Raw genomic sequence first — 12,177 nt, 5'->3', positions numbered from 1 at the left:
ATTTCTGCAACATCCATAATGTGACATGAAAACATCTATGATTCCTAGCAGGTGCAAAATTGCATACTAATACTACTGCATTGTCCTTTAGTCAGAGGGTAATAGAGTTTTTTTACTCCCAACCGAGCTCCCTGGAATCTCAGACCATGACCTCTTACATTATTCATATTCCTGAGAATGAAATGACAATTTTTCTTGCTACCAGTCAGAAATTGTCATCTTTAATTTCTTTTTCTTTTTTTTTTTTTTTTGCTCTCCACGTCTAATGAAGTACCATCTCCTCGGTGTCCTACCTTCCAAATCTCTCCCCAGTCTTGCTGCTACTAGCTGATTCCATTCTTCTAGTGTCTCCCCTGGGTGCTGGTAGGGTGAAGCAGACACTGTTATCTCAGGTTCACAGGCGAGGAGTCTGAAGCACAGACACTGGCTGAAGGTCGACACAGGAGCCATGTTTTAAGACAGGAAGTTGCTCTTCAAGCCTGTGGTCTTAGACTTCCTTAGAAACAGAAATCTGATTCATTAGCTCCCCCAAAATGCCGTAATTCCCATTGGTCCAGTTTTGCCACAGGATTGCATTCAAAGGAAAAACTTCTAGCATAAAATAATCAAAACAAGTAAAGTTTAACATTGGGGTTTATTTAGTAAACCAAATGTGTGTATCTACCTAATTGTCTTAACATATTCTTCCATCATACCTCTAGCTATTATTCTCTGAAGTTCCTCACAAAACTATATTTTCTTTTACTCTCCTAAAAATATGGTTTCTGAGACTTTAATCTCTCCCTCTCCTTTCTGGGTTCTTTAACATTCTCGTTCTTCATTGTTCATTATATAGAATAAAGCAGAGCTTACAGATCCCAACAAAGTTGGATCTCTTCCCCTGGAGGAGGGGGGATGCGGAGGAGCTTGGAGGAAGGCTAAAAACTCCTATTTTTTCTTTTGACTACTTTTTAACTTTTTTAAATACTTTGAAATTTATATAATAGTACCCATTGATTTAACCACAATAAAACCCAAATCAAATGTGAATAGCTTGATTAATTATTATGCAACCCAGTTCAAAGACAGAACGCCCAGAAGGCTTCTGTCTACCCTCCCAATCAATACTACTTCCCCCATCAGCCAACAATCCCTATCGTAACAGATTAACTTGTCTGTACTCGAACTATGTAAATTGACTTTTACAGTATTTACTCTTTTGTCTGGCTTGCTCAACATTATGTCTACGTAGCAGAACTTTGTTCTTTTTCATTATTGTATAGTACTCATTAAATGAATATTCCAAAATTTATCCATCCCACTCAGTGTGTGACTATTATGAACACAGCTGCCCTGAGCATTTGTGCATGGACCAAAGCTCTCATTTCTATTGGGTGTGTACTCTGAACTTATATAGATCATTGGGTGACATTTGTATAGCATTAGTAGGTACTGGCAAAGAAAAATTTATTCTGTTCTTTTATTTCTATTCCATGTATATGAGTCTCTTGCACCTGGTACATTTTCTCTTTCTTGTTAAAAGCACCTAATAAAGTGGGTTAGTGTTGAAATGTGGTCATTCTGGCCAGTGTTCTTATATTAATTAACACATGTACAGGAATGCATCAACTGTTACAATACACTCTTTTTATTTATATAGATCATCGATCCTTTTGTCGAAGTTGAAATTATTGGATTGCCAGTAGATTGCTGTAAAGATCAAACCCGTGTGGTGGATGACAATGGTAAGATGATGATCTGTGTTCATTTTTAACCAGAATGCCCTAGAAATAGAATTTGCACTGAAAAAGAAAAATGTCTATGCAGAGGAGAAGTTTCTAAAGTCCATGGTTAAGAGTTTATGTTAAGGTCTAGTTAACACAGAAAACTAAGCATCATATTTTGCCATGTATAATGCACGCCCACGTCTTGTGCACATTGTACATGGGATTGTTATAGCCATTATTATACCCATGGTATGTAATCATTATATCCATGCACAGTGTGCATCCTTATTTTTCCCTCAAAATTTTGGGCAAAAAAGTGAGCATTATACATGGCAAAATACACTAAGTGTGGGACTGGGGATGACTTGCTTTGATGGACATTGACTGGAATCTAAGCTATCAAGACTTTTGCTTTTGAAGCGAAAATTTTTTTCTACTGAAAAGATGTTTTAAATGATATGATATTTTATCATATCATTTCTACTGAAATGATATTTTAAAGGACTGGGTTAAAACTCCACTCAGGAAAATGCCTTCATTACATTTTTATATTGTGTTTTCATTATGTGAGTTCTCAAAGCTTTCATTTGCGAAGCCTGTGTCTTGATGACTGCTCATTTTTTCTGGAGCTTGTACAACTCTAAAGGCGAGTGCAGCATGCTCTGTCAAGTTTACTTTTTGAATATGTATGTGTGGTGAATGGGCAATATTCTTATATTTTGGCCACCGTGTAAAGAAAACTTTCTTTACCCAACTTCATGCCTTTTTCTTGGTAATCTAAAATTGTGTTTGTCCATACATCTGACAAATATTATTATATACTTGTTTTTCTCAAAACATTTGAGAAATGAGAGATTCATGGAAAGAACTTAAGAGGAGTTTTTCTAAGCACTAGTTTAAAGAAAGGAATTTGGGCCTCTGAGAGTAGTGTGAACTTCTTACTTAAATAACAAACTTAAAGAAAGCAAACTTTCTATATTGCATTTTCCTACCAATGTTGAGTAGATTTTTTTCCCTCAGAAGTAACTGCGAGGTCATCACTAATTCTACAAAAAGATAATTTTTTTTTTCCTGGGCTTTCACATTTGTTGATTTTTATTTGCAAACTCTTTTTCAACACAATTTACAACCTGCAGTCTGATTATACAAGTGCTAAGTGGCAGAAAGGTCTAGAATAAATACATCAAAAAAGAGGCAAAGCTGTGAAATTAAGTTGCATGCAACAGGTCTATGAGAGTAGGGGAAAGTGTTGGGGAAATAAAAGAAAGTAATTGGAAGGTTTTAGCTAAAGTTCTTTCAATCATCTTTATCTTTAGCTCCATGTTTAAGGATGCGTGTGAACTCAATGTAATTGAAATTTCCCTTACAAAAAGATAATTTTTTCTTCTATGCAGGAGTGGCATTTCATTGGTTTTTAGTCCATAATTATTTCATTAGCTAAGGTGTTTAACAGGGCTAAATAGATGCCCCCTGAATGCATACATTTAATGAAAATGTACAGAGTACCTAAGTTTTTATCAGTTTAAATAATTATTTAATCTGAGAGAATCTTACCAAGAAATAAATACTGTTTTGCTTTTAGAATTTGAATTGGATTATAGACCTTTCTATTTATTTTCTGTAGCCATAAAAATATGTCATTTTTAGGTCTTAAGATCTTGCTTTATGAGAAGCCACTGGAAATCAATAGTGAATAGTCTAAATTAGGCTGTGTCACTAATTGTGTGACCTTCAGCGCTCTATTTTCTCTGAATATCAATTTTCTCAACTATGAAATGATTTAGAAATACTTCTGTTTCCTACTTTTAAAAATGTTCCTGTGCTACTTGTGTAATGTTTGAAGGTGAGTAAGATACATATTTTTCTTAAATAGAAAAAAAAAACACCCAAACCTGCCCCACAACGCTTAGAAGATTGCTTTAAGATTTAAATAGCATGATACATAAACATTGAAATCCGCACAGCACCTTCCTTATAAAATGGTTGCTGGTAATTATTACCGCAGCAGAATCTTTGGTGAGTGAGAAGCTCACTTCTCTTAGTGGGAGGGTTTTATGCCAAAATTCTCATATCCCCACTGTAAGATACTTCTGACGTTATTGAAGCGTACTGAATATTGCGTGAAAGAGCTTTCTCTACAGTGCAGTTTGGCATCAAGGATTATTAGAGCTGATATAATCATTTACAGGCAATTTTCTCACCAATTATTTTCTAGCAGGGGTGAACCCTGAGGCATTATTTTTCAGTGAAGCATCCAGGAGTGGCTCGGTCGTCTGCATGACTTTAACAAGCATTACAGGCAATTTTCCCACTGTCTGCTTTGCAGATGTTATGGCCAATTCATTTTTAGCCTATCCTTGGCTTTTCTGATTTTTCTTTTCTTCTTTCTCTGAGGATTTAACCCTGTGTGGGAAGAAACCCTGACATTTACAGTACACATGCCAGATATAGCTTTGGTTCGGTTCCTTGTGTGGGATCATGATCCCATTGGACGAGACTTCGTTGGGCAAAGAACTGTGACCTTCAGCAGCTTAGTACCTGGTAGGTATGGGCTGGCCTTTTCTCTTTAGACTGACCATTTCTTTTTCTTTGGAAGATTTAATATATGATATATGATATGTATACACACACAATATATGACATATTAAATGCTTTACATGATAATATGAGTGTTAACACGCTTTGTGAAGTGTAAAGAAGTATAGTAAAGTAATATGCCTAATTGGCTTGTACCAGTGGGAAAGACAAATGCAAGTCCAACGGAAAGAAAACTACTTTCTCTCTTTTATCAGGCTACCGACATGTCTATTTGGAAGGACTGACAGAAGCATCCTTATTTGTCCACGTAACAATCAATGAAATCTATGGAAAGGTGAGAAAAATTATAGGGCTTAAAGCCACATACAAAAATAATATGGTCCTTAACAAAGTTATTTATTGACTAATTGCATGAAAGGGGTGCACACCTCTCAACAAGCTGTTCTTTAGCAGGAAACTATCGGAAAGCCCAGTGAGCCCAGTGCACGATCCCGCACTCAAGTGCCCATCCGCATGCGCTCCTTCTCTGTAGGGGTGTGTGCTCATCCTTTCCACCCAAGGGTCCTCTCTGGGCTGAACAGAGAACTGTTCTCTCAGATGATTATTTGTTTGGCAAAAAAAAAAAAAAAAAGATATAGTTAAATATTGAGTTTTATTTTAAATTTTAGAAAGTCCCAGCTGGCTGCAGTGGGAAATGTAGTGTCCCAGATGTTTCACAAATTACTTGTACTAACCAAGTTGTGATCCCAGTCAGTTTGAGGCAGGATGCACTCATTGGATGCCATTGTTTTTAACCAAAAACCTAAAACTCAAGGATGAATTTGAAACCATCCACAGGACTTAAGAGAAAGAGACCACAAAAATGAATTCTAGTTCCCTCCTAATGCTGCTCTCTTCATTGTAGAACTCACTTGAGGTTTACACATCAATAAGCTGTCCTCTGGTCATGCCAAGTAATTGGAGGCTTGGCCACTGCAATGAATTTTCAGAGCCAGATGTGATTTATAGGGAGTATTGAATAAAGCCCAGAAATATTCAGTGCCCTTTTCTAGGAAGTCTGTGTAGCCAGGAGCTTCTGCTGCAGAGGCATGTACCGTATTGTGCCATGTATAATGCACACCTTTTTGCCTACATTTTTTAGGGAAAAGTAAGGAAGTGCATTATACATGGGTAGTACCTGAAATACCTTGTATCTGTTCTTGAGCTTTGTAATTATTTGTTACATAAAATTTCTTGTACTGTAATATGTTCAAAAATAAATGCTAACAAATGTATCCAAATATAGATACATACAAAATTGAATTAAAAAATTAAAACAAAAGATTTTTTTTCCCCCTGAAAGATTGGGTCAAAAATGTGGGTGTGCATTATACACAGCAAAGTATGGTACATTCTCTGTGCCTCAGCCTTCTCATCCGCAAATATGGAGAAAAAATAGTACCTCCCTCATAAATAAATAAATATATGTTATCCTGAGAAACCTGCCTGGCACATAATAAATGCTCAAAAATGTTGGCTAATATTACCACGACTACAAGGCGATTGCCAGGGAATGGACCCATTCAGCCTTAATTAGGGGTACATATTTCTCACATCAGTTGGGGTGGGGGTGCCTAAGGATCCCAATCTCTTAAGAGTGATGAATTTTTATTTTATGATTTTTTTTTTTATGTTTAGTACTGGGCTTCCGTCTGTGCTGCTTGTTGAGAATTTTTCCCCTCTGGCTTCCATACATGCATATAAATGATCAAAAAATGATTCTTGAATTTCTAGGAATCCCAGGTTAACTTAGTAGTTCCTCTAGTATTTATCGTACTTGAGGGAAACAATAAAGTTCAGAAGTTGTTTAAAACTTGATCCAGAAATAAATTGAAGTATGAAAACCAAAGTGTTCCATAGGACTTCCCTTCTCTCCCCTAAATAAGTGCCCACTTACAAGTCCTATTATTTATCACTTTCAAGGCCTGTTTGGGTCGGGATTTATAAACCACAATGTGGTCCGGGTGATGGTAAGTGGAGCCGGGAATGAACCTGCAGCTAAAACCACCGAAACTGGAAGAAAGGGTTTACAGAAGCATATGTATTTTTTTCTTTTGTTTTTACTTGCACTGCCTTCTCTTGAAATGAGCCCAATTGTGTTTTGTTTGTTTGTCTTTTCCCTTGCAGTGGAGCCCTTTAATACTCAACCCCAGTTACACTATATTGCACTTTCTAGGAGCTACAAAGGTAGTTTCTCAGCATGGTGCTTTGTTCTTGCGGCATATTTTGTTTTACATGGTTATGGCAGCATGCTCCTTCACATCACTCCATTTTCCTGCTTACCAGTTTGAAATGTGCATCTGTCGCTTTAAGGTGGCTGAAGTTCGAAACAGTTTATTAACTGCGGAGACTTTTCCTACCACCTTGTCACCTCTGGGTAGGAAACTTCCGGGAAAGCTTGGCTGTGAAAATGGAAGCCTGTCGTCCTCACAGAGTCCGGTGGACAAGACATGCATGACATTGTGCAAATATGCTGTGAGCTCCTGTTCTCCTGGTTTGAATATACTTCAATGGCTGAAAAATTTGTTTTCTATTCCATTTTTCGTGGTGCTGTCATTTAAAAGGCAAGTTGTTGACAACAATGATATTTACTTAACTTGTGGTTGGTCCCTTTGTATCTTCAGAACAGACAGCTCCAAGGTCTGAAGGGACTGTTCAACAAGAACCCCAGGCACAGCTCCTCTGAAAACAATTCTCATTACGTTCGGAAACGATCGATTGGAGATCGAATTCTGCGTCGCACAGCCAGTGCTCCGGCCAAAGGCAGAAAAAAGAGCAAAATGGGCTTCCAGGAAATGGTGGAGATAAAGGATTCTGTGTCTGAGGTTGCAAGAGACGAAGATGGCGTTGTGAGGAGGACCACACGGAGTCTGCAAGTGCGCCCTGTCTCAATGCCCGTCGACAAATGTTTCCTGGGGTCTTTGTCGCTGCCTGTACCTGAAACAGCAGAAGACGCAGAAGGAAAAGAAAACTCTCCGGGTAAGATGCTTTAAGTTTCTCTAGAAAGAAACCCCTGTAAGCTGCATTTTGGTCTCTAGCTATTATGACATGGTTGACATTTTATAGTCAAAGTAAAAGATACTGAAAAGCAAATGTTCTAGAGTAATTTTTTAGACCAGATTTTAAACTTTGGAGGGAGGGTGATAGAAGAGCCATTTCACCTAATGCCTTAAAATCACATTGACGTCTGAAAGTGACAGTGAGGGATAAGAGGCACCACCAAGTGTGATTGGAGCCTATGGATCTATTAGCTATGACAGAGAGAGGTGAAATCTGCAAAATATGAGCAGAGATCTCAGTTTTCCAAGTGGGTACCATACTTACCGATAGTTCTCACGCTGAATAGAATTGTATTGATTTTTCTGAGGTTGAATATAGTTGTATTTCTCTCCCTAACATATAATACATTTCTGTGACTGGAAATGTTTACGGAGCAAAAGGAAAAGCCAGGTGTTAAAACAAGCCATTGCCTTCACTTGAAATATCTTTGCTTCCTCAAGAGGTAGCTCAGGAGATGTTTTCCTGCGGGCTCATTTCCCTGTTCCCCAGATGTCGGCAGGGAGGGCAGCATGCCTGCGGCTGCTTTCCAGTTATAAGTTCCTTGAGCATAGGGTCCAGGTATTACCCAACTTTTCCCCTAATGTGAGCATCATGCTTCACTCACATCAATAATGTGATAAAGAGTGATGCTTGCCTTGCAATGTACCAAACAATTCTTGACTTGTGCCAGTGACTCTTTCTCCTGCCTTATTCTGAATAATTTATTACCAAAGCTGTGTCCATGTGAGGTCTCTGCAACAAGTATGTTTTAATTAAATCAAAATCCTCTCAGACAAATAGAATGTGATACCTGTTTCTTTTAGGAAACTCTCCTTTTATCATACAATCTAATTTCAATGATCTGTTTTCTCACAAACAGCATTTTGCTTGCATTAATTTTTATAGTAAGATATTCTACAGAGACAAACGAATTTTGGATTGGTTTGGATTTGAATGAGAAAAGGGAATTTAAAAGTCTGAAATTTTGCTAGGAGGAATAGCAGAGAAGAGAGAAAACATATGCTTCAAAATATTTACCAGAACTCCACTGGGGGGAGAATAAAGCTATATTCAATAGAAATTGGTTATAATTCTGTTAATGCCAAAATTAAGATGTTAATACCATTAAGGTGAGTTAGAAAGCAATATTGAGGTGATGTTTCTGTCCTCCATTTAAAAAAACAATTATGTAAGCTAGTCATTTATAGATGTATATGTATACATAAAACTTGTGGCAAATATGGAGCAATACATAGCCATGGAATGATTCAAGTTATAATATAGAAAAAATATTAAGTTGAGAAAGTGCTGAACACAAAATTCCATACATAGTTCTGTTCCTCTACAAAAACTTACAGTGTCTATCTCTGAGTGACATCACAAGATACTTAATTTTCTTCTTTATAATCTTTGGCTTTATCAAATTTTTATGATGAATTTTTTTTAGTTAGGAAAATATTTAATAAGTTAAGCAAATTATTCTATTAAAAGAATCTGATCAAGAATATTTGAACAGGTAATATCGTCTAAGCACTGTATTAAGCATGATGGGGTGCCCCAAATTGCAATTGCTGTAAGTTGTGTGTTTTTATAGTCTTTCTTACTATGCCTGATAATTTACTGCCTCTCTTAGGGGAGAATGAAATACTAAATATGTGTATTAAAAACAAAAATACGATGAACAGAAAATTAGATATTCACAATGGTATAGAATTAGTGAACAGTTCTTCACTTTAAAGTCGACAAATATTGTTATTTTAATATATTTTTTGCACCATCCATTTTGTTTTAGAGATAAATCAGATCTTTTGCCAAAATGTTTTTTTTAAATAATATGATTTGTGTTTTTTACTAACATATGCTTAACTTTGAAAGCTTATAGTATCTTGCTTGCAGGTGCCACATGCTTTGTTTAACAGAGCTGTCTTGTTCTGTTTTTATTGCCATGCTTCTGTGTAGTACAAATCTGAATAGGAAACAACTTAAGGTAATCCTCACTGTAAAAGTATGGTAACTCATGACATTTTTTTCAATAATGAATATTACATCCTTAACTGATGTAATAGATATTCAAAGGGAAACTTCAGTGAAATTCCTATAAATATATTTTACCATTGATTCATCACACAGATACTTTGTTGCAAATCTATACAACCCATAATTATCTTCTGTCACAATGTAACAGATTTACATTCTCCATTTGTCTGTCTGAAGACAAACATTAGTGTTTGCAGCTCCTATATAAAGTGCTACATGTCACCTAAACTGTTGTTTGTTTCATTTAGCAGAAGATCAGGATGGCAGCAGAAATGGGAAGGCAAGTATAAAAGACCAACACTTTCCAAATTTCAACAAAAAGTTATCCTCTTCCTCCAGCGCTCTTCTCCACAAAGACATCAGCCAAAGGGACTCTGCTGTTTCTACTGCCAACATGCCACTCACAGAACAGTTGGGAGTACCAGGTCCTGAGGGTGGGAGAACCAAGTCAGCTGTGTCAGGTGATGGCCAGGAACACCACTGTCCCAGCAAATCCCTCTCCCCAAGGCAGCATTTGGCGCTTAATCCTGCAGTTAACCTAACACAAGATCTGTATGGTGTGAAAACCAAGGAAACTGGGAACGCTGGGAGCTGCGTGGAAGGGAAAAGCACATTGTCAGGAAGCATTCTTTCTCAAAGTGATCTGGAGATTAAAAAGTTGGAGGGTAATTGGGGTAAGGGCAGAGCTGCAACATCCTTTTCATTGTCAGATGTCTCTACGCTCTCTTCTGACGTTCCGGACTTACATTCTACCGCGATTCTGCAGGAGACTGACATTTCCCATCTTATTGACAATGTCACTTTAACGAATGAGAATGAACTGGGCAGCTCCATCTCAGCACTGATTGGCCAGTTTGATGAGACCAGGAATCAGGCTGACCTGACAGTCGTTTCTCATCTTCAGAGCACCAGTATGATGCTGGGCCATCCTCCCTTGCCCGCTATGGACCTAAAAATGCCCTTCAAGCATGGCTTTTCCAAGGGAAAACCAAAGTCATCCTTGCTGTGCTCATCTCCTGAGCGAATTACAGCCTTAAGTCCTGAGATCTCTGAATGCTCAACACACACAGTTGTTTGTGAAACTACGTATACTCCTAATGTCTCTAAAATCAAACCAGATGATGACCCTTCTGGTAAGGCCAAGACAGGGGCCGGGGAAAGCAAACTGCCTCTTTCCTCTAATGCTTCTCACTGCTGGTTACCAAAAAGTCCCACCAATGGGAAAGACTGGGAAATGCTGAAGAACCACAGCCCTGCCTCATCCACTAACTTGACACTGGGAGATGTAATAGCGGGTCCCGCTCTCTGTTTAATTTCTGGGGAGAGCAGTCTCGTAGAAATCGACGGGGACTCAGAAAATCTGTCCATAACCTCCCATGAATATAGGCGAGAAGGCACAAGTCACCTTGCTTCTCCTTTAAAAATGAAGTACAGTCAGGATGTGGCAGAACATTTTCAAAGAGGCTTGAAAAATGGCTACTGTAAAGAGACTCTCCACCCTCCTGTCTCTGAAATATTCAACAATATTCAAAATGTCAAAAATCCAAGTATTTCTCATCTAGCCTATCAGGGTGCTGCTTTTATGCACAAGCACTTCTCAAATTCCGATGCAAAAATGAACCAGACCTGCGTGCCCCCGTCTAGTGCTCAAGACCTGCATGCCCCTTCACCCAAGCAGTCCCCACACCCTCCCCTGCCTGTTCTGAAGCTGCCCAGTCCTTGCAAATCCAAAAGTCTGGGGGACCTAACATCAGAGGACATTGCCTGCAATTTTGAAAGCAAGTACCAGTGCATCAGTAAGAGTTTTGTCACAACTGGCGTCAGAGACAGGAAGGGTGCGACTGCGAAGACAAAGTCTCTAGAGCCTATGGATGCCCTGACTGAGCAGCTGCGGAAACTTGTGTCCTTTGACCAGGAAGACAGCTGCCAAGTGCTGTATTCGAAGCAGGATGCCCATCAGTTCCCCAGGGCGCTGGTCAGAAAGCTGTCATCCAGAAGTCAGAGCAGAGTGCGCAACATTGCCAGTCGTGCCAAGGAAAAGCAGGAAGCCAGCAAGCAAAAAGGGGTGAACCCCACCCACGTGGGCGGAGTGATTCTTCGAAACAAAGCCTCAGCGCCCCCTCCGGCCGGGAACCGGCACTCCACCGGCTCCTACATAGCCGGCTACCTGAGGGGCGCCCGGGGCGGCGCGGCGGAGGGTCGGGGCATCCCCGAGGGCGCGTGCGCGGCCCTGCGCGCCGGCCGCGCCGACCCGCTCTGTTCCGATCATGCCGTTTTGCAGACAGAGCCCAGCAGCGACGATAAACCAGAAATTTATTTTCTTTTGAGACTGTGAATTACATAAAGCTGCATTTTCCATGTTTACAAGGTATTCGGTAGCGTTGTCCGAGTTTTCAGTAAATCCTTGGCTTTGAAATGATTTTAACAGGTATTTTTAAACCTGTATTTTGGTCTCCCTTCGACTCCACGAGCCCCCCCTGTTCATGCATTTATATATAGGTTTGGGTGGCGTTTCCCACGTACCTGTGGTCTTTCTCCCCTGCGCTGCAAACGCTCTCGATGTGAAACGTGTGCATGCCCTAGATGTGAAACCTCGCGGCAGCCTGGGTTCCGATGTACGTCTGTCCCACCCCGAGGCCCTTCGCCCCGGGTCCTCGGATCACAGTCAAACTAGTCATTTTTACTCTCTAACCTGAGTTAGGGGAGAGTCTTTGGAAGGGACAAAGGGATGAATTCTTGATTCTAAAGCCGTCGTCACCTTCCCTATTTTTCTTTCTTTGTTGAGAAGCCCAGATGCATTTGTATAACTCAGTTGAAA

At 39.4% G+C, this 12,177-nt stretch overlaps 1 protein-coding gene across 1 annotated transcript in view; it reads left to right on the top strand.

The window, feature by feature from the left end:
* Positions 1-11,741, top strand: part of PLCH1 (phospholipase C eta 1) — a 163,275-nt gene extending 151,534 nt beyond the window's left edge. Inside the window, exons 18-22 of the mRNA XM_054579866.1 lie at positions 1,640-1,724; positions 4,101-4,247; positions 4,499-4,578; positions 6,908-7,262; positions 9,608-11,741. Of these exons, the coding sequence (XP_054435841.1) occupies positions 1,640-1,724; positions 4,101-4,247; positions 4,499-4,578; positions 6,908-7,262; positions 9,608-11,694 (2,754 nt within the window). The 3' untranslated portion in view covers positions 11,695-11,741. The remainder of the gene's footprint in view (positions 1-1,639; positions 1,725-4,100; positions 4,248-4,498; positions 4,579-6,907; positions 7,263-9,607) is intronic.
* The last annotated feature ends 436 nt before the right edge of the window (positions 11,742-12,177 follow it).

Source organism: Pteronotus mesoamericanus, unplaced genomic scaffold, assembly GCF_021234165.1.
Source record: "Pteronotus mesoamericanus isolate MK-2021 breed Mesoamerican mustached bat unplaced genomic scaffold, CSHL_Meso_final contig_116, whole genome shotgun sequence".
NCBI classification, from domain to species: Eukaryota; Metazoa; Chordata; class Mammalia; order Chiroptera; family Mormoopidae; genus Pteronotus; species Pteronotus mesoamericanus.
This window is presented reverse-complemented; position numbering and strand designations above follow the sequence as displayed.